General features: G+C 35.3%; 1 protein-coding gene across 1 annotated transcript in view; it reads right to left on the minus strand.

Moving 5' to 3' along the window:
- The window catches only part of LOC135213230 (neurogenic locus notch homolog protein 3-like), a 99,092-nt gene that overhangs the window by 33,191 nt on the left and 46,285 nt on the right, over positions 1-19,616 (minus strand). The window contains exons 4-8 of the mRNA XM_064247209.1: positions 17,083-17,325; positions 5,775-5,909; positions 4,422-4,547; positions 3,781-3,909; positions 1,496-1,618 (exon numbers count right to left, since the gene is read on the minus strand). Coding sequence (XP_064103279.1) covers positions 1,496-1,618; positions 3,781-3,909; positions 4,422-4,547; positions 5,775-5,909; positions 17,083-17,325 — 756 coding nt within the window. The remainder of the gene's footprint in view (positions 1-1,495; positions 1,619-3,780; positions 3,910-4,421; positions 4,548-5,774; positions 5,910-17,082; positions 17,326-19,616) is intronic.

Below are 19,616 nucleotides of genomic sequence, written 5' to 3' on the forward strand. Positions count from 1 at the left end.
TTATACATACATACATACATACATACATACACACACACACACACACACATATATATATATATATATATATATATATATATATATATATATATATTGTAGTGAAAGAATGAATGTGGCAATATCTGTTTTGTGTGTTTTCTCTCTCTCTCTTTCTGGTGCCTCTCCTTTAATAAGGAGAAATGGCTTTATATATATATATATATATATATATATATATATATATATAAAACCGTTTCTCCTCAAAGGAGAGGCACCAGAGACAGAGAGAGAGAGAGAGAGAGAGAAAACACACAAAACAGTTATTGCCACATTCATACTTTCACTACTGAATTGTGAATGAACTTCGAGTGTGGTTAAACTTCCTCATTGGCCACTTCATGCCCTTTCACAGAAGGCTCATCAGCAGGGCATCAAAGATTGTGGTATAAATCAAAGGATTTTTTTCTTTCTTTTTAGCGCCAGCTGGTAGCGAGAAGCCTTTCAATAGAAGATACCACTCATGTCAACTATACTCTGTTATTTTCCGTCTGTCCATTCACCTGTGGTGTTTTCGCATGGTAACACTGCGTCCAGGGCTTTAATTAGTTACGCTATGTGTAAGTTTTAGGTAAATAAAAGAGCATCTTGGTGTACATTTGCAACTGAAAAGTGTTTTAATAATTTACTGTATGCAAATTACCCCGTTAATTTTCGAAATAGGATATTATTTAAAGGCCGGGAACCAGTGTTACCATGCGCAAACACCACAGGCGGATGGACAGATAAAAAAAAAAAAAAAAACAGAGTATAGTGTCACGCCACATCTAAGGCTGACGACCGGCCAAGAGAAAATCCTGCTTTGTTATGTTATGAAAGAGTGGTACAAATTAAACTTTTACTTAGCGTGTTTATCACACGATTGTAAAGCCAAAAGGCCTTTACCATCACAGGGTCTTCTTTTAACTCACTGCATAATAGATAAGCTTTTCCTTTTGAGGAAATCACAAATTGCTTCGTTTCTCTAAACACTGAATTCGGAGATAAGGCTGCCACCCCTCTTCCCTTCGCCCACCGGACGGGCCACGGCGTCTGGCAGTCTCTGACAACACAGTTCCGAGCAAAGGCCAGACTCCTCCTGCACAGTCATTTTCGCTCAACTGTTTTTGTCACATTAGACTTATTTCTTTTACCAAACGCCAGTGGGCCAGTAAACGGTGTTATTATTTTTGAGCTTTATAAAACACTATTATTATCATTATTATGTTAATGCAAATTTCTGAGACATCACCATTACCTAGAAATTGGGATAGCTCAAGATGAAGACAAACATAAGAGGACGAATGGCGGAGCTCTGTTCAAAGTACTACGTACAGCATGACAGGTTGCCTTAAGCTTCTCTTCCCTGGTGACGGCACTAAGCCTTCATTTCTCATTTCCCAGTTGATCGAAAATCCCTCCCTTGCTCAGATGGCTATTTGAGAGAACTCATCAGTAACAATTTTGCGAAAAGACTTACCCTCATACGATCCGTTGAGGAATTTGAACCCGGGCTTCGGGTGACATTGGGGCTCGCCTCCTGGCGGTCGGTAGCAAATGCTTCTTGCGGGGTCGCTGCAGTCACACGATGTGGAAGGGTCTTCTGCGAGACACATTGATAAAGGCTGAAGCAAGTGGCACAGGCAAGACTGAGTTACTTCAATGAGAACAGAAACACGCGCATCATGAAGTCTATCCTAAAAGTATAAAGCAACCTTGGTGGGAGGCAGGAGGCAGGATCGAGCGTGGCACTGGTCAGGGATTGAACACTTGTTTAAAAGAAAAAGACTAGTTAATTACTGCAAATGCTGGTGAATAATAACAGCCGCTGATCCAACACTTTTCTCTGCTTCCTTCCACTTCACCTATCTCAACATCTCTCACTCCTCTACAGACAAATTCAACACATCATAGGACTTACATCGGCTCTCCTCCTCCTTCCCCTTTGACTTGCTCATCGCTCCTTGGAATTCCAATTTTCAACTTCTTAACTATGCATTATTCAACATAATTGCCTTCTGCTCAAATTGTTTTGAATTTAGTTCATTTCCTTTTCCATGTAATTCTTATGACTCCCTACTCTGACATCGTTATCATTACGAATGCAATGAAAACTCGACACTTCTCTTTCCTACCTTCGTTCCAAACATAGAAACAAGAAGACTCTTTTGATAAATACACACACACACACACACACACACCACACACATATATATATATATATATATATATATATATATATATATATATATATATATTATAGAGAGAGAGAGAGAGAGAGAGAGAGAGAGAGAGAGCCGGTAATGCGATAGAAATCGTGGCTGAAGTAACAACTTGACTTTTTATAAATGACTGACTATCCCTGACTCACGTCTCACTTATGGAAATGTTCACAAGTGAGGGAGCAATGTGCTTGAGCAATCTGAATGACAGAAGAGAAGGATAGACAGATCTATCTAACCTTCTATACTCTTTTTTTTTTCCATCTGTCCATCCGCCTGTGGTGGTCGCGCATGGTAACACTGCGTCCCAGGCTTTAAATAGTTACGGCATGTGTAAGTTTTTAGGTAAATAAAAGAGCATCTTGGTGTACATTTGCAACTGAAAAAGTAATTTTAAAATTTTAATTTTTCATGTATGCGAATTACACCGTTAATATTCGAAATAGGATATTATTTAAAGCCCGGGACGCAGTGTTACCATGCGCATACACCACAGGCGGAAGGACAGATGGAAAAAAAACGGAGTATAGTTTTGTGATGTACATACTAATTTTTAGCATTAAAAGGATTCTTAGCCTTAAAAGCAAGTTGTAAAGGAAGACTTCCAAAAAGTAGGCTAACGAGCCTCAGACTCCTGAATGCGCCAACGATAAGAAAGCTTCGCATTTGTTTATGTGATTGTTTGAGTTGTGGTTTCAAGTCGTGACAACAGTTCAAATATTACAACCTCAATTTATATGAGAATTTCAGGAAGATGATATGGAAAAGAATGGTGTAAGGAAAATGAATTATTGTGACCAAGACAGATGAACCCTATTCGTATGGAACAAGCCCAGAGCGGACTCTGACTTCTACTTCACTTTCAAAAAATACTGGTACCAGGGAAAACGGAATATATATATATATATATATATATATATATATATATATATATATATATATATATATATAGAGAGAGAGAGAGATGAGACGAGAGAGAGAGAGAGAGAGAGAGAGAGAGTCTCAACTTGAGGACTCGAACGACCCACTCTCAGATTCCCGACCGATTTTCTAAAATGAAACGTCGGCATTGTGGGCTTTGAGGTAACACGAACGACACTGGGAGATTGAATTGATCTATTATTCATAGTTAATGTGAATAAACAGACATCTAAGTGCATTGTGATATGCAGAGGATAGTTCTCGTTATTCAGCAGAAATGGAAAGATAGTTCGTGAATGTAAATGCAAAAGGCACCTTTCACACAAATTGTTTTAAAATCTAACGACTGTTGTTTGTGAAAGCTGTACTATTTCTTTGCATTGCGCGAATCCGTTATTGCCAAATTTTCAAATAGTAATTGGAAAAAGAAAGCTGTACTATTTCTTTACATTGCGCGAATCCGTTATTGCCAAATTTTCAAATAGTTATTGGAAAAAGAAAGTAAACAGAGAGAGAGAGAGAGAGAGAGAGAGAGAGAGAGAGAGAGAGAGAGAGAGAGAGAGAGAGAGAGAACGGCAGGGGTGGGAGTTGATTCAAAAGAACGTTTCTATATATGACTCACCCAGCTGACATTTCTTAGAGTCTCCGCTGATGACGAAGCCTTCGTGACACCTGCAGGTGAAGCCAGGCGTCTGATCCTCGCACAGATGATCGCAGTCATTGAGACGAGGATTCCTGCACTCGTTTATATCTGCAATTGATTCACTCGGGTTAAAATCATGTCGTTCTCTGAGTGGACAGTATCTGACATATTCCCTGAGCATCAACAAAATCAGAAATACGCAACAAACACCTGAACGTCACTTTTCATTTTCCGGAGCTTTCCTAGTGATGACTTCCAAGGGTACAGTTCTAACCCGGTATGTATCCCCCTTTGCTTCGTGTTTAGTACAAACCCGCCGGGGATGACCGTAAAAACATAAACAAAAGCCTGTCAATATCTTAAAGATAGTGACCTCAAGAAATATTAGTACTAGAAACCGACCCCCCGAAAAACCCTCGGGTGTCACTATCCGGGAAAGATCCCATTTTCTTTCTTAAGTCTTGGAGTGACGTGAACTTTGCGCAGTAGTTTCCATCAATACCAGTAATTTTCTTCAGAGCTTCCGAGTTTTTTTTTTCTTATATTCTTATACAAGAGAAATCTACGTAGAAAAAGAAATATAAAAAAGAAATGACAAAAATTCCTTTCTGAATACTTACTGCTGCAGGAACCAGTGCTTGTTCTGAGGTAGCCTTGTTTGCAGACACACGAGAAGCTGCCTATCGAGTTCAGGCAGTCTTCGTTGTCACCACATGGATTTTCAGAAGTACTACATTCATCAGCATCTGTTAAGAACAAAATTCTTCATCTCAGATACGTATTTACAGTGGGCAAATAAATGTGTCTAAGATTGTCAATTAACTGCTTCCGGCAATACGAAGAACTGACTTTATTTTATTTATTTATTTATTTATTTTTTTTTTTTTACGAAAGCAAAGTGGTGCTCTAAGTCACTGATTCTCTGATCTTTCTCTACCATCGGTCACCTTAATTTTATATATATAAAAAAGAGAAAGAAATGTATAGCAGACATGAAGACAGCTTACGACTAGTCACAGAAAAGATCAAACAAAACTACTAGAAACATCCTGAGAGTAGGCTCAGCCGATTCACCGAATTGAGCAGATTATCTGCTGGAGGAGCTGTTGACGACAACGCTGCCCCTCTGTCATCACCTGCTTTCCACTGTTTTCCGCCTTTGATTTCATTGCCACTAAAACAGAGACATTAGCTGCACAAAGACAACCGGTGATAAAGGTAACGAACATTTTGAAAGGACGTTGAGTAACTCATAGGTGGGGTGAGCACTTGTTTCTTGCGCAAGTCTTCACCAAGTTTATTATTATCCGTTACTGATGATGAAATCCATAACCTAGAGGAAGCAAGGGAAATGGTTCGGGATAGAGACAGATGGAGAGGAACTATATCAGCCTTATGCCACTGGCCAGTGGCGGGAAGATGAAGAAAGAAAGATACTGATGACTTTAACCACTTCATCTTTGCTAGCTCATGGTCATCTTTGATCTTTGTGCACGAGAGAAGTGAGGAGCCAAGACGTTCAAAAGGGTTGTGACGTCACTTCGTCCCAGTTTGGGAAATTTCAAAAATGGTTTTTGTTGAACTCCTCAGGTGACCGCACTATTCACCCGAGGGAGTTGTTGTTTGCTCAATGAGTTGAGCATTATAAATGTGTCCCCTGCCATGTTGAGTTTCAGTTGGACCTGCAGAGTACTACATTTGCCTTGTAGCTGGGAATCACTGATTTAGATCCTTCTTTGCTAAAAGAAAGGAAGTTGAAAGTGGCCAGAGTAATAATAAATAGTACCATTCTCTGGTGTATTGGAGACTTGGTCATAAGCTGTCGACAGTCCACAGTGCTGAAAATAGGCTAATCATAATTGTGCAGGCAAGAACCAAAATCATTTGTTGGCATGAGAAAGTGCTACAGGCAGAGAAGAAAAAATACAAAGATTTAATGAATGAGAGACGAATAAGGTTCATACGTCACGTACCAACGCAAGTGTCATTCTTCAGGTAAAACCCCTTCGAACAGGAACAGGTGTAGTCCACATCTGTTGAGTTAGACATCTGGCACGTTTTGTTGGACTCCAAGCCACAGATAACGTTCCCGTAATAGGCACAGGCATCTGGGAAGGAGTTTGCGTGTTTATATGTATATATATATATATATATATATATATATATATATATATATATATATATATATATATATATATATACATATATTGTGACGAAGTGCCAAGTATCTGGTTACTACACTTACCATTCATTAACTGATACCTCACAAAAGCCAGACACCTGAACCCTCATCACAGGTACTAAACGACTGAATACTCTAAAGGCAACAGTGATCCCTTAACAACTTACCAGTATTGCAGAAAATCAGACTTAAGTTGATCAAAACAGGTGTGAGGTAATCTTGTAAGTCATTAAATTAATCAAAGGGCATCACTCCATCAACAACTTTAAAAGCCTAAGTATTTCCCTGATTTCAGAAGTCTAAGTACTTCCCTGGTTCTAAGTCACTTCTATAAATTGAAGGAAAACAGATCAATTACCACTCTATGTTTCTACCTAATATAATTATAATCAAATGCAAATATACTGGTTAGAAATGAAAACACTTATAAAAATTTTAAATACAAAAATTTATTATTAAACTCAAAGTTTATAAGTAAAATTCACAATATCAGGGAAAATTACTGTTACTTGAAAACGAAGTAAAGTTTAATTAATTCTTGAATCAATTTAAGTAAAATTAAATCAAAATTAATTTATCAAAAAATTCAAGAAAATTAATTCAATTGAAATTCAAAAGTGTTAGGCAATAATTGAAATTTGGAAATTAATTCACAAGTGCTAAACAACAATAAAACTTGACAAGAATTCTAAGTAAATGCAAATTAATTCGCAAGTGTTAAATTTAGTTAAATGTGCAATGATTAATTAATGAAAATAACTAAGTCAATTAAATTGTGAATGCAAATGAAAATACAGAAAAATGAGGACAATACCAAAATGGCAAAAAGTACTAATCACACAGAATACAAAATAAAAACAAACACACTTCAATAAGAAAATGAACAAATGCAAAAAAAAAAAAATAAACAAACACAAAAATTTGCAATGTGTAAAAAGGTAAATAGTTTCTCTACCTAACCACTGTTCCTATCAGTTATTAGTTGCAACTAATAAAAATATAACACACTACCTTTTTGGTATACCAACTTCTTTCTTTCTTGCTGCAGCTTGTTTCACACTTTCACAAAACCAGGTGTCGTTACAACAATAATGTTTGTTCAGATTCCACAAAAAATACCAAATAACTAAATAAACTCTAAGAAACACCAAATCTGAAATTTACAAGTTACGCGTGACCATTCAATAAGTACGAAATCGTTACGTTACTTTAAAATCAAAAGTTCTATGCAATGGAGAGAGAGAGAGAGCGAGAGATGTGAACGGTTTGAGTCTTTAAGCCCGAATGAAAAACTTCTCCCTTACGGAAGCTGGACTGCAGATGACACAAAACGTTTTGGGCAATAATGCTTCCAGAAGCTTCGAAATCTTATGCAACTTTACGTACAAAATGTGTAATCTGCACGTGGCACTCAGCAAAGACATATGCGTATGAGACCAGTCTGTTAAAAAAAGACACGAACTCGACTCGATCGACCGAAGCAGAAGTCCCTTATCACACATGATGACAGTATCCCAAAACACAATGAAGACTCGAGCTCGCTTATCAAACGTGTTGACAGATTATGAAAAACAACTCTAGCTTTGAACGGACAGATATTCTCTCTCTTTCTACATTCTACGTTATATATTCTTTTACATTATGTAATGCAGAAATCTGAACACACATTTAAAACATCCTATCTCTAAGCTATCTAGGAATCTGAAAAATGTTGCACAATCTTATACACAATACTTTATACAGTCAAAGAGGGGAAATATGCATTTTCACAGTAGCAATATATATATATATATATATATATATATATATATATATATATATATATATATATATATATATATATATATATATATATATATATATATATATATATATATATATATATATATATATATATATATATATATAATATATATATATATATATATATATATATATATATATATATATATATATATATATATATATATATATATATATATATATATATATATCCTTAGAAGACGGAGCTGCCGCTCTATGTACATCTCATCAGGGGAACCATAGGGAAAGGCATCGTACTCAGGTACATTTATTTAGCCGACGTTTCACAGTCGACTCATAGTCGCATTCTCAAGGCTATAATTAAAGATAAACACACGAACATTAAAACTACGCACTGCATAATTCATAAAAATTACGCAATATTTAAAAATTCAATGAACATCAACATCAGAATGTAGAACATTTAAAAATTTATGAATCTCTTAAAACAGAAAAACATACTGAGCGCTAAACTACAGTACAGTTACATTAAAATTATTAAAAATTACAGAAAAAAGTATACAAAAATTACGATATGGGTGTAAAAAAATTAAAAATAAATAAATTAACACTAAAACAGTAAGGCTATTCTATACCTTATCCTCGCAAAGGACGGGCAGTGACTGAGAGAATTTTTAGAAAAATAATAATAAACAAGCATGTATGTATTATTAATTAAAATTTAATAACTATATATAATATAATATATTAATAATAATATAATGTAATATATACATGTAATTATATATATATAAATATATTATATATAATAATAATAATATATTTATACACCATGTAAATTAATTTATTAACTATAAAATTAATAAAATATTATATTAGTTCACATAATTCTCTCTTTCTAGCCTTATGAACATTAATATGTTATAAAAATACAAAGCATTTGTCCACGAGGAAAGTGAAAAAACGGAACGTGAGTTATTTCGCCTTTAAGGCATTTTTAAGAAGACTTGCTTCATGCGGAGGAAAAAGACCTTTCTCCTTACACATATGTATACACACACACACATATATATATATATTACTGCACAGTCAAGTCGTTGGTGAACTTTGTGGCTGATTTACTGCTTTTCTGCCACTTCTTCATTCCATCGCCCTAGAACGTTTGAAAAGCAGAGGTGAAAGACATTCGTCATCATCCTTAAAGTATGTCATGCCTCGGTCAGTAATTCAGTTTAGAAAAACTGAGTGAACTGCGGATCCTGCACTGACACACTAAGCAATTCTTCCGCAGCAGTAGGAAAATTTGCACCACCGATTATAGTCTTAGTGAGTAAGAGTGTCTTTGGATATGGATATATTAGTAGGTTGACTGCAATCACAGTTTGACAAGTGATTGAAACCGGTAAAAATTTCACGATGCATTTAGAAAAGATAGTGAATTCAGAATTACGATTTCTACTTGAAATTGTGAGACAAAGACGAAGTGTTTTTCTAGAAAGACGGAATCTGTAATTAAGCGCGCGTTCAAGACATCCAGCGTAAGGCCTGTCCACGCTAGTAAACATTGTTTGCTAACTGTTTGCAAACAATGTTTCCTGTCCAGACCTCAGTTGCCGTCAGGATGCTTATCGGTGCAGTAGATTCTGTATTCTACTTGGCTATTTTAATGCACTCGAGGAGGGATAGCAGAGAGAACGAGAGATGGGTGAGGAAGTCTTTAGAAAACGGAGCGTGTCATGCTGACTTGCTTCTGGCGGAATTGAAATAAATACATATATGCCCATATACGTACATATATATATATATATATATTATATTATATATATATATATATATATATATATATATATATATATATAAAGGTAGAAGCCACGAAGGAATGTGAAACAATAGAGTAACTGAGAGGTATTTTTACTCAGAAGTCCTATACTTAGCAGACTGACGTACATGAGAAACTGAGTGGACAAGGAAGGGTCGTATATAAGTGATAGATAGGGATTATGAAGGAAATAAGTACTTAGAATCCAACACACCTGGAGAATTAGTAACTTTCCCAAACGAAACATGGGTACAATATAAAAAACCTATCTTAACTTATGTTCATAAAAATGAACAGGCCACCATCTTAATATCAAAATATCAATTTTTTCTTCTATGTTTTTACAAGCATTGTACATCGTCAGTCCCCAATATTTGGATCAAGAAATTGAATACATGAGGAAAACAGGGGCAGATTCATGTTATCCTTCACATATATTAGATAGTTACGATAATAAAGCCCACAAAAGAAATTTAATACATGAGAAAAATAGGGACAGATTCGTGCTATCCTTCACATATATTAGATATTTACGACAGTAAAGCCCACAAAAAGTTTTATAGTGTAAGTAACACGAGAAAGGAACTTCTAAGAACATTCTCAGCTTGCCTTATTTTAATGGTTTTGAAACCATAAGATCATTGTTAAAATCTTTTAAGGTCAACCTCATTTTATCCTATACTAACACACTAAAAAGAATTTTAATAAAAAATGGCTCAGAGAAAGCAACAACACAATAGTATATAAAATTCCATGTATGGACTGCCCCTCTTTTTATGTCGGTCAATCTAGCAAGGGTTTAGAAGTAAGAATCGAACAGCATAAATATTCTCTCAAAACTGGGCAAACATCCACTGCAATATTCATTTATTTAAGTGAAAACAACCACCGAATAAACTGGATTGGCAGTTCAGTAACTGCAAGATCAAAAGATGTCTTATCACGAAATCTTTTAGAATCTGCCATAATACAACTTACTTCCCATTGTAATTTTATTATCAGTCATGGCCTGTTTCATTTAAACCCTTGTATTTGTAACATGTTTAACAATGACCTCAAAGATACAATCACAGACTTAAATATAGATTAGTTACCTTATAGATATTATCTTTGCGAATGTATGTTTAATATATGTTTTGTGAATAAGTTAATCTTGCGAAAAAAAAAGTTTTTGTTTACCAAAGGTTTGAATGTGGTCAGTTGCCTCCCTGTATAATCCTTTAATTGTCTTGTCCCTGTGTTTGAGCGATTGGACTTACTCTTCTTGTTAACCTCTTCAATTGTTCCCATGTTTTGTTTGGGAAGGTTACTAATTCTCCAGGTGTGTTGGATTTTAGGTACTTAATTCCTTTATAAACCCTATCTGTCACTTATAAGACCCTTCATTGTACTCTCAGTTTCTCATGTACGTCAGTCTGCTAAGTAAAGGACTTTTGAGTCGAAAGATCTTGCAATTACTCCATTGTTTCACTTCCCTACGTGGCTTCTATACCTTTGTTTATATATTCATCAAGTTCCAAACTTTCGTGATTCAGTTATACATACATACATACTATATATATATATATAATATATATATGTATGTATATATACATATATATATACTATATATATATATATATATGTGTGTGTGTGTGTGTCTGTATCAGTGAAGATATACATATATATGTATATCAGTGAAGAGGGGTCCAGTCTTACGACAGTCAGTTACACGTATTTCATTAATATAATACGAAACGTTTCATGTTGTCATCAACACATCATCAGTCTGCAATTAAAAATTCGCAATTAAAATAAACTTATAAAATATAAATTGATAATAATTTCAATAAAATCGGAGCATTAGAAAACAGGAATGGGAAGGAAGCTACCTATTCAAGAAGGAAGAAAGAGCTGAATGACTAAAAACGGTAAGGTCTGGCTAAAACATAAAACCTCACGCCAGAGAGAGAGAGAGAGAGAGAGAGAGAGAGAAGTGTTGCTGTTTAAATTTGGTGATAGGTGCTTAATAAACAATGACTCAAGGGTAGTTAGGTGGGTAGTTTGCTTTGTTGTGCCAATGATAGAAATGTTTCTTTTCAATGGTGACTTTACAAATCGTCTCATGTGTTCTGATATTGGAGAACTCGGGATTAGAGATTCTGGACCCAGTTCTGTAACTCAGTCCCAAATGGCCATAATAAAACCAATATAAATACCAAGACATCTTGGGCATTCAAATTTATATTATATGATAATGGACTTCAAAAAATCCTGCAACTTGTCCTTGTAATTATAAATCCTTCCAATTTTTGAGGGATTCATGGGAATGAGGTAAAGTTTCAAGACACCAAATTCCTTTTCAATGATATTTTTAACTTTAGAGCGCAAACTGTCCGACTTGAGTAAATGGTCAGCTTGGGTACATCAGAATTAAGAGCGGGTGTCGACAGATGCTTCGTTAACAATTCCCTAATAGTAGTGTTAAACACCAATTTTTGGGGGGATGATTTCTTTAGAAAGTAATCTATAAGAAACTCAAATTCAAGCCCTTCGGAACACATCCAATACGTCCTCCTTCCGCTCTTGAAGTTGAGTTTCTTGAGGACAAGAGGAGATGCAAGTAGTAAATGTGTTGCTACAATGGTGTGGCTGCCACATGTTCTTAAGCACTTGATCCTTGATATATATACATATATGATGAGTACGACATTCTTTGAAACGTAGATGTCATCATTTTAACTCTCCGTGGAAACAGAGGTCTTAAAAGAGCAGATTCAGCGTTAGCTCTGAAAATGTTGAAAAGGTGGAAGTCACTGCCTAAGCAGAACAGATCATGCCCTATGCCTGTGCAAAGGTGGAAGCAAGAATCTGTTTTTGAATAGAATTTAAGGGCGTGATAATGAGCTGTTATGACGTCACGTTCTATTCCAGTGTAATGAACTTGTGACGAATCTGTTCCATGGTAGTTACGTCATATCAAGGGGAGTGTCTTGTGAGTGAATTCGTGCTTGCGTACGTGTGAGCTGTTCCCCTACATAATGGGAAAGTAAGATAACTAAGATGGAGAACTAGACGAAGTTGGCGAAGCACCGAGATGGCCATCTTTAAGTTTTTTTTTTTTTTTTTTTTTTAGCTGATAGGTAAGATGGGTGAAAGAAGAGTGAGGGTAGTTAGCTAGCTAACCTTGGCAGGGAATAGTTTAGAAAGTTAAGTATTAGTAAGAGTAAGGTAAAGTGTGGTTTATCCACGATTATATTTGGGTAAGGGTACAATTTTCTAGTTAATATTAACATAATACAATAATGATTATACATTATATGACATGGTGAATTGTACAGATTACATATTTTGAATTTTATTACATAATATAATCATATTTAATAAAGTTCCAATTTTCTAACTCTAAACTTAATTTTAATTATCATAATGATTTTGCATCATATCTACATATTAAATTCTACAAATTACTTTTTCACAAGACATTTCTTAATTAATAGTATAATGGTCGAGGTTCATCGCGATGAATATATGAAGATACTCTTCTCCACCATCTGTGGTCTGTGTTGTTTGGGTCAAGGTTTCTCTCTGCTTCTGATTCTTCTACTAATTCACTATTGTATTGAACTAGTTTACTCCATATATTGGTTGCCTGTCTGTATAATCTCTGATTAATTGGTTCTACTTTGTATTTTTTATGTATTTGTTCTATATTCAGATCGTCATCTTCTTGATTGTTTCTCACTGCAGACCTTAGAATCTTATTTTGGAATTTTTGTAATGCACTTATATTGGAAGTCGATGCTAAGCACGTGGGTATTGGTGGATATTCCATTATTGGTCTGATTAGGCTTTTGTAGAAATGGATTTTGATAGATGTGTTCATATTCCTAAACCTTTTCAGCTTTGTATTTTGTGTTCTTGCTATCCTTAGCCTTTCTCTCACATGTCTTGATATTCCCCTTTGTCCCAATAGCATTCCTAGTATTCTTGTGCTTTTAGTAAAATTCATTGGTTGTTGGTCTACCAATATTTGTGCAGGTTTGTATGCAGATACCGATACTAGTTGGAATTTGGATTTATTTGTCTTTATCTTCCACTTCTTTTCAAATTGATTTATTCTTTCAATTTGGTTCATTGTTTTTTGTGCTACTTGTCTTTTCAAATTTGGGTCCCTTCTCCTTGTACGTTTTTTTGGGTGTATGACTATTTGAGTTATATCATCTGCAAAGCAGACATCAGTACAGTACTCTGGTGGTGGAGTCATATCTGATGTATATAATATGAATAATGTTGGACTGAGTACAGATCCTTGTGGGACTCCACTTAGTAACGGGAATGGATTCCCTATGTAATTTAGTGACTTGACTGCTGCTGTTCGATCTTTGATGAAGTTGCATAGCATTTTCTCAAAAAAGCCTGGAAGGTTGAGATATAATTTTTTGTACTGAAGTCCTTGTATCCATACTTTGTCAAATGCCTTTGTTATATCTCTACATACTATGTTGCATAGGTATCTACTTCTTTGTGACAGTGCAATGCTCTCATATATTGTTGCTATTGCAATCTGGGTTCCTCTTCCTTTTCTAAATCCATATTGACTTTTATTGTGTAGCTGATTACCTTCTAGGAACGACACTAGTCTGTTGTTTATTATTTTTTCAAATATTTTGCCAGGTATTTCTAGTAGTGATATTGGTCTAAAATTCTTTACCTGGCACGTATATTTTCCTGGTTTGGGTATCAAAATCATGATTGCATTCTTGAATATAATTGGAAAATATCCCATTGAGAGAGCCCAATTGTATATTTCTCTCAATTTTTCAAGTGCAATATCTGGTAAATTTTGAATTATGGCCTTGTTAATTCCACTTCTTCCTGGTGCCTTGTGTTTAAAATTTTTAATTATTATTTTGATTTCCCATAATTCTATTTTCCTTGTTAGAGGGCAGTCTTCATTGAGTCTGTTTATGTCGGCTGCATGATGCGGATTCGTTCTGTGTCTATGTTGTTCAGTGAATTCATTGACTATTGTCTCATGTTGGTTGTCGAAGTTTTGGTTATCCTCCTGCGTTATCTGGAATATTTCCTGCCAGTAGGTCTTGTGCAGTACTTCTTTCTCTTGGTCATCATATATTTTCTCATTCCTATGCTTTATGTATGGCGATGTATTAGTTTTGCTTCCCATCAGTCTTGCAACGGAGTTCCAGAAATGTTTTGGGTTATTGTACTGTATTTGTCTTTAAGTTGAATTTCAGTTAAGTGCACGTGATCTCGGTTGAATGGGTAAGTGTACTTACTTTGAAGCCCAAGCGAGGCTTGTCTTTTTGTTTTTTAAACCTTTATTTAAGAGACGCCTTTTTTCATATGACGTTTTGATTGATGTCATTTTGATTTATTTGCAAATTGATTTAAGTTGGATTTCTTTTTACCTTTGTCTCTCCTCAGATGATTCTGGTGGAGGGAACTTATCTGGAAATGGGAACTTAACAGATACTTCAATGGCTATGGTGGTGGGGGGGGGGGGGGGGGGGGGGGGGGGAGAGGGGGGGGGGGGGGGGGGGGGGGGGGGGGGGGGGGGGGGGGGGGGGTAGAATGACTTCTCTAGTTACCCGTTTTATGACTAAGCTAATGTTAGTTATTGTAGAGAAAGAGGTGGACGGGTTTAGTTCGATCCCCAGGGTTATTTGGATTTTGACTTCTGACTTATATTCAGTTAAACCTTTTTCACAATTTGATTTGTTTAGTTAATCCTTTTGTTCGCTTGAATAAATGTATTTTTGTAGTTCACGAGTCTGATTTTAGTTACCTTAGGTTATTGTGTGTGTGTTTGTGTGTGTGTGAGAGAGAGAGAGAGAGAGAGAGAGAGAGAGAGAGAGAGAGAGAGAGAGTTAGAATATCCACCTTAGTCCTTGCTGCTATAAGGTCATTGCTACCAACATTTTTTTTTGAGACTATATAATATATATACATATATATACAGTATATATTATATATATATATATATATATATATATAGTAATATATACGTATATGTAAATATACCATATATACATATGTATGTATGTATCTATGCATATACGTGGGAAGTGAAGTGTGGATGATATAATGTAAATGACTGAAAGGGTGGAGCTATAGTACACATTATTAGGACAAGAAGATAAAGAGAGAGATGGGGAAATCCAATAGAGAAGTGTTAAAACCACCATAATTGAGGTTTCGGCTTCACTTTGTTTAAATCAAAGATTGGCGTTAACTTCTAACCTGCACCTTTTACAACCACTCAGGAGAGGTGGAACATACATCCTGCCTATGTGAACTCCCTCGAGTCACTGAGAGTTTCCAGCGCTGTGATTGGCTTATCAACGGCCAATAAGGAGCGTCGTAAGAGACTGACCTAGACATCGGATGAACGGCTGATGTGAATGTATTACAGTCAATGGGAATCATATTTGATAACAGCATGTGTTTTGAGATTTCCTTATTACAGTTATAAACTTTCGTAAAATGTCTGTATCGCTTTTTAAAATCTCGTTGAACCCAACCCAGCCGTTAGAAGTTCAAATCGCAGGACAACGCTACAACGCTACTTCACTGAGCTTTTAAAGCTCCTTTGAACCATCATCACTCATTTTAATACTTTTATTCTATTTTTATACTTTTTTTTTTTTAATTTCAGTAATTTTTGACAACTGACCTTCCATCTCTTTGACTCTATTTCTTGTTTCTCTCCATTGTTTATTAAGAATGGATCTTTGTATTTCTTTTTTTTTTTCTCTCTCTCTCACTGGGATGCGTTCTCTGATGGAGCTGCCTCTCTTTGACTAGGCCTAGTATTGGGTTCTCCAAACTCACCTTCTCTCATCTGGAGATGATCAACAAACTTTTGCTGCCTTTTTTCCTGTCCTTTCTCAGCGGCGAAATATCTCATGGACATTTATCTGAGAAAGGACGAGGCCATTCACTTTAGTACCATTTCTAAAATGGCAATGACTATGTGACGCTGTCGCCACTTCTTACCAACTTCTCTCGCCTCTTCTTTTCCTTTTGCTGAGTCTAGACCGGAAAAATCTGCCGTTGGCTTAATATTGGTGATTTCAGTGATGAACAACTCGGTACGTTTTTGTCTTAAGAAGGTCAAGGCGTCTTTGGAACCAGTTGATGGTTATCGAAGCAGTGCGACTTCAACTTCGGTATCCTATTGTAGTGAAAGCAACCATGACGCCACAGAACAATTATTTCTAATAAAATTTGCCGTATTTATTTTAATCTTTGTTGGAGAAACAACGTGCTATTGAACCATAGAATTTAGCACGTGCCTAGAGTAAACTGGAAGTCGGACCACGCCTTGTTCACCTTGATTTGTTCAACTCCGGGAAACTGTATACCCTAAAGGAGTTTATCTCGGGAGTAGTCATTTTGTCACACATCTTGGGTGTCTCAATGAAAGATAAATCATACCGGTGTTCAGACAAACTTAACGGGAACTATATGTGCGCACTTCAGTCAAACGAATAAAAACAAAAGCTACACGTACCTACACACTTCTCGTTCAGAGGATCGTAATATTTCCCCTTTTCTTCACATTGACAGGAGACTACGCTGTAGGTCACATGATGGCACTGGGCACCATCGGGGCAAAAGTTCCCTCCCTTTCCTGCGCAGAGATCGGGCCACAGGCAGCTCAAAGCAGAACCATTTGACGCATCAGGTACCCAACCGGCCACGCACTTGCACGCTCCCTCCATAGACTCAGCATTGGCACCACACTTCGGAACACCTGCGCACAGTGAAAACAACGTCATTTTATTGACATAATAAATCAGTGACTATACTCTGGTTTTTTTCCATCTGACCACCCGCCTGTGGTGTTTGCATATGGTAACACTGCGTCCCAGGCTTTAGATAGTTACATTCACCTTACATTCAACAATAATAACATTATCCTATTTCGAATATTAATGGTGTAATTCGCATACAGTATATTATTAAAACACTTTCCAGTTGCAAATGTACACCCAGATATCCTTTAATTTACCTAAAGTGTTACCATGCGCGACCACCACAGGTGGATGGACAGATGAAAAAAAAAAACAGAGTATAGTCATGTTTTAAAGTTCCTTCTATAAAGGTGAATAATGAAGAACATGGCCAACATGCACACACATGCATATATATAATATATATATATATATATATATATATATATATATAGGTATATTATAATATATATATATATCACCATCGCAAAGTCCTCGTAAGAGGGTGAGTGAAAACCGGAACTTTGAACAAGTACTTTTGTTGTTTATTCTTTATTTTCAAGTACACGCTGAATACAAGGAATACTGTATAGAATATTGTTTGAACTGGCCGGGCTATTCTTAATTCGTTTATTCATCTAAATATTATATCTAAATACTAAGTTAATATCAATAGTTTTTAAAATGGGTGCAGCAGGTATGAAATTAGGGTGAAATGGTACACAGAGAATATCCTTAAGTTCTTTGTTAACACCGGTTGGATTGTAATATGTCTTTTTTGCTTTATTTTTACAAAGTTCCAAAACATATGGAGCGTAACATAATGAATCTCTCATTTTATCAATAGAACACACATAGAAAAGAAAAGAAGGCTGGAATTTCATATTTTCAAGAAATGGAGAACAGAAACATTTAATTTCATTTCATGAATAGGATTCCCCCAGATTGGAAAACGGTGCCACTGAACAAAATTTATAATAGCCTTAGACTGAAGCTAAACAAACCAGTTCATCATCTGGATCACAAACTAAAAAGCCTCATTGAGATATTATCCAAACTGCAAAACAAAAACACAACTGTATCACCTTCAATGAATTTAGTTAAGGGTCTTTTCTTCGGCTTACTTCAAATACCTAATACGATAGTGAATTCCCCGAAAAGGTTTATAGATGCAATTCAAGAAACATAGAAAGATAAAAGTTTGCATAATACTAAAGCTGACAAATCCAATTGTTTTGTAGTCATGGATAAAATTAGATATGTGGAAAAAATGTTTTCAATCTATAAAAAAAAAGTTTTAAATCTAAAATAAAATATATATACTAAGGGAATTCAGTTCAATAGAAGAGAAAGTGACGATCATTGGCCCATCTTAACCTTACAATTACGGATTAATCAAGACCCATAAAGGAGATTTTCATATTCGTCCCATTGCCAGTTCAAAAGGTTCTGTTAGCTATAAATGTTCTAAATATCTAGTTAAATTACTATCACCTATCCTGCGTACTATTTCAAATTTCCATTTACAAAATTCTGTTCAATTCTGTGATAGACTCTCCCATATTGAATTATCCAGTACTGACAAATGAACCAGTTTTGATGTGACGTCTTTATTCACGAAAGTTTCTATTGATGACTTACTTCAATATTTATCACAACATGTGGACTTGTATAATCTAGATTACCTACTAATTTCATTATTACTTGATATCCCTTTGTACAAACAATTGTAAATTCACTTTCAATGGTAATTTTTTTAAACAAATATTTGGCATGGCCATGGGTAACCCTCTTTCGCCACTCTTATCTAATATTTACATGGAATTTTTTTAATCTAGATTTATTCCAAGAAATTTATTCTCTGAGGAATTTTGGGTTAGATATGGAGACGATTGTTTTTGTATCAAAAGAGAAAATGTAAATATTCCTGATTTCCTGCAGACAATTAGTAATCTCGTACCATCCATAAAATTCTCAATAGAATATGAAGAAAATAATTGTATACCATTTTTGGATGTCTTAGTTATTAGAAATAACACCAATTTTAGTTTTAAAGTATATAGGAAACCAATAAATAACTTGTCATATATTCATTTCTACTCTAACCATCTTAACGAATAAAGATGTCAACATTTTCCAGTTTGTATCTCAGAGCTCTTAGAATTGGTAGTCCAGTATTTTTAGAAGATGAGTTTAAAATGATTGATAAAATAAGAGATTCCTTATGTTACCCTCCATATTTTTTGAAACGTTGGAAAAATAAAGCAAAAAAGACATATTACCATCCACCCAGTGTTAACAAAGAACTTAA

This window comes from Macrobrachium nipponense, chromosome 42, assembly GCF_015104395.2.
Source record: "Macrobrachium nipponense isolate FS-2020 chromosome 42, ASM1510439v2, whole genome shotgun sequence".
Taxonomy (NCBI): domain Eukaryota; kingdom Metazoa; phylum Arthropoda; class Malacostraca; order Decapoda; family Palaemonidae; genus Macrobrachium; species Macrobrachium nipponense.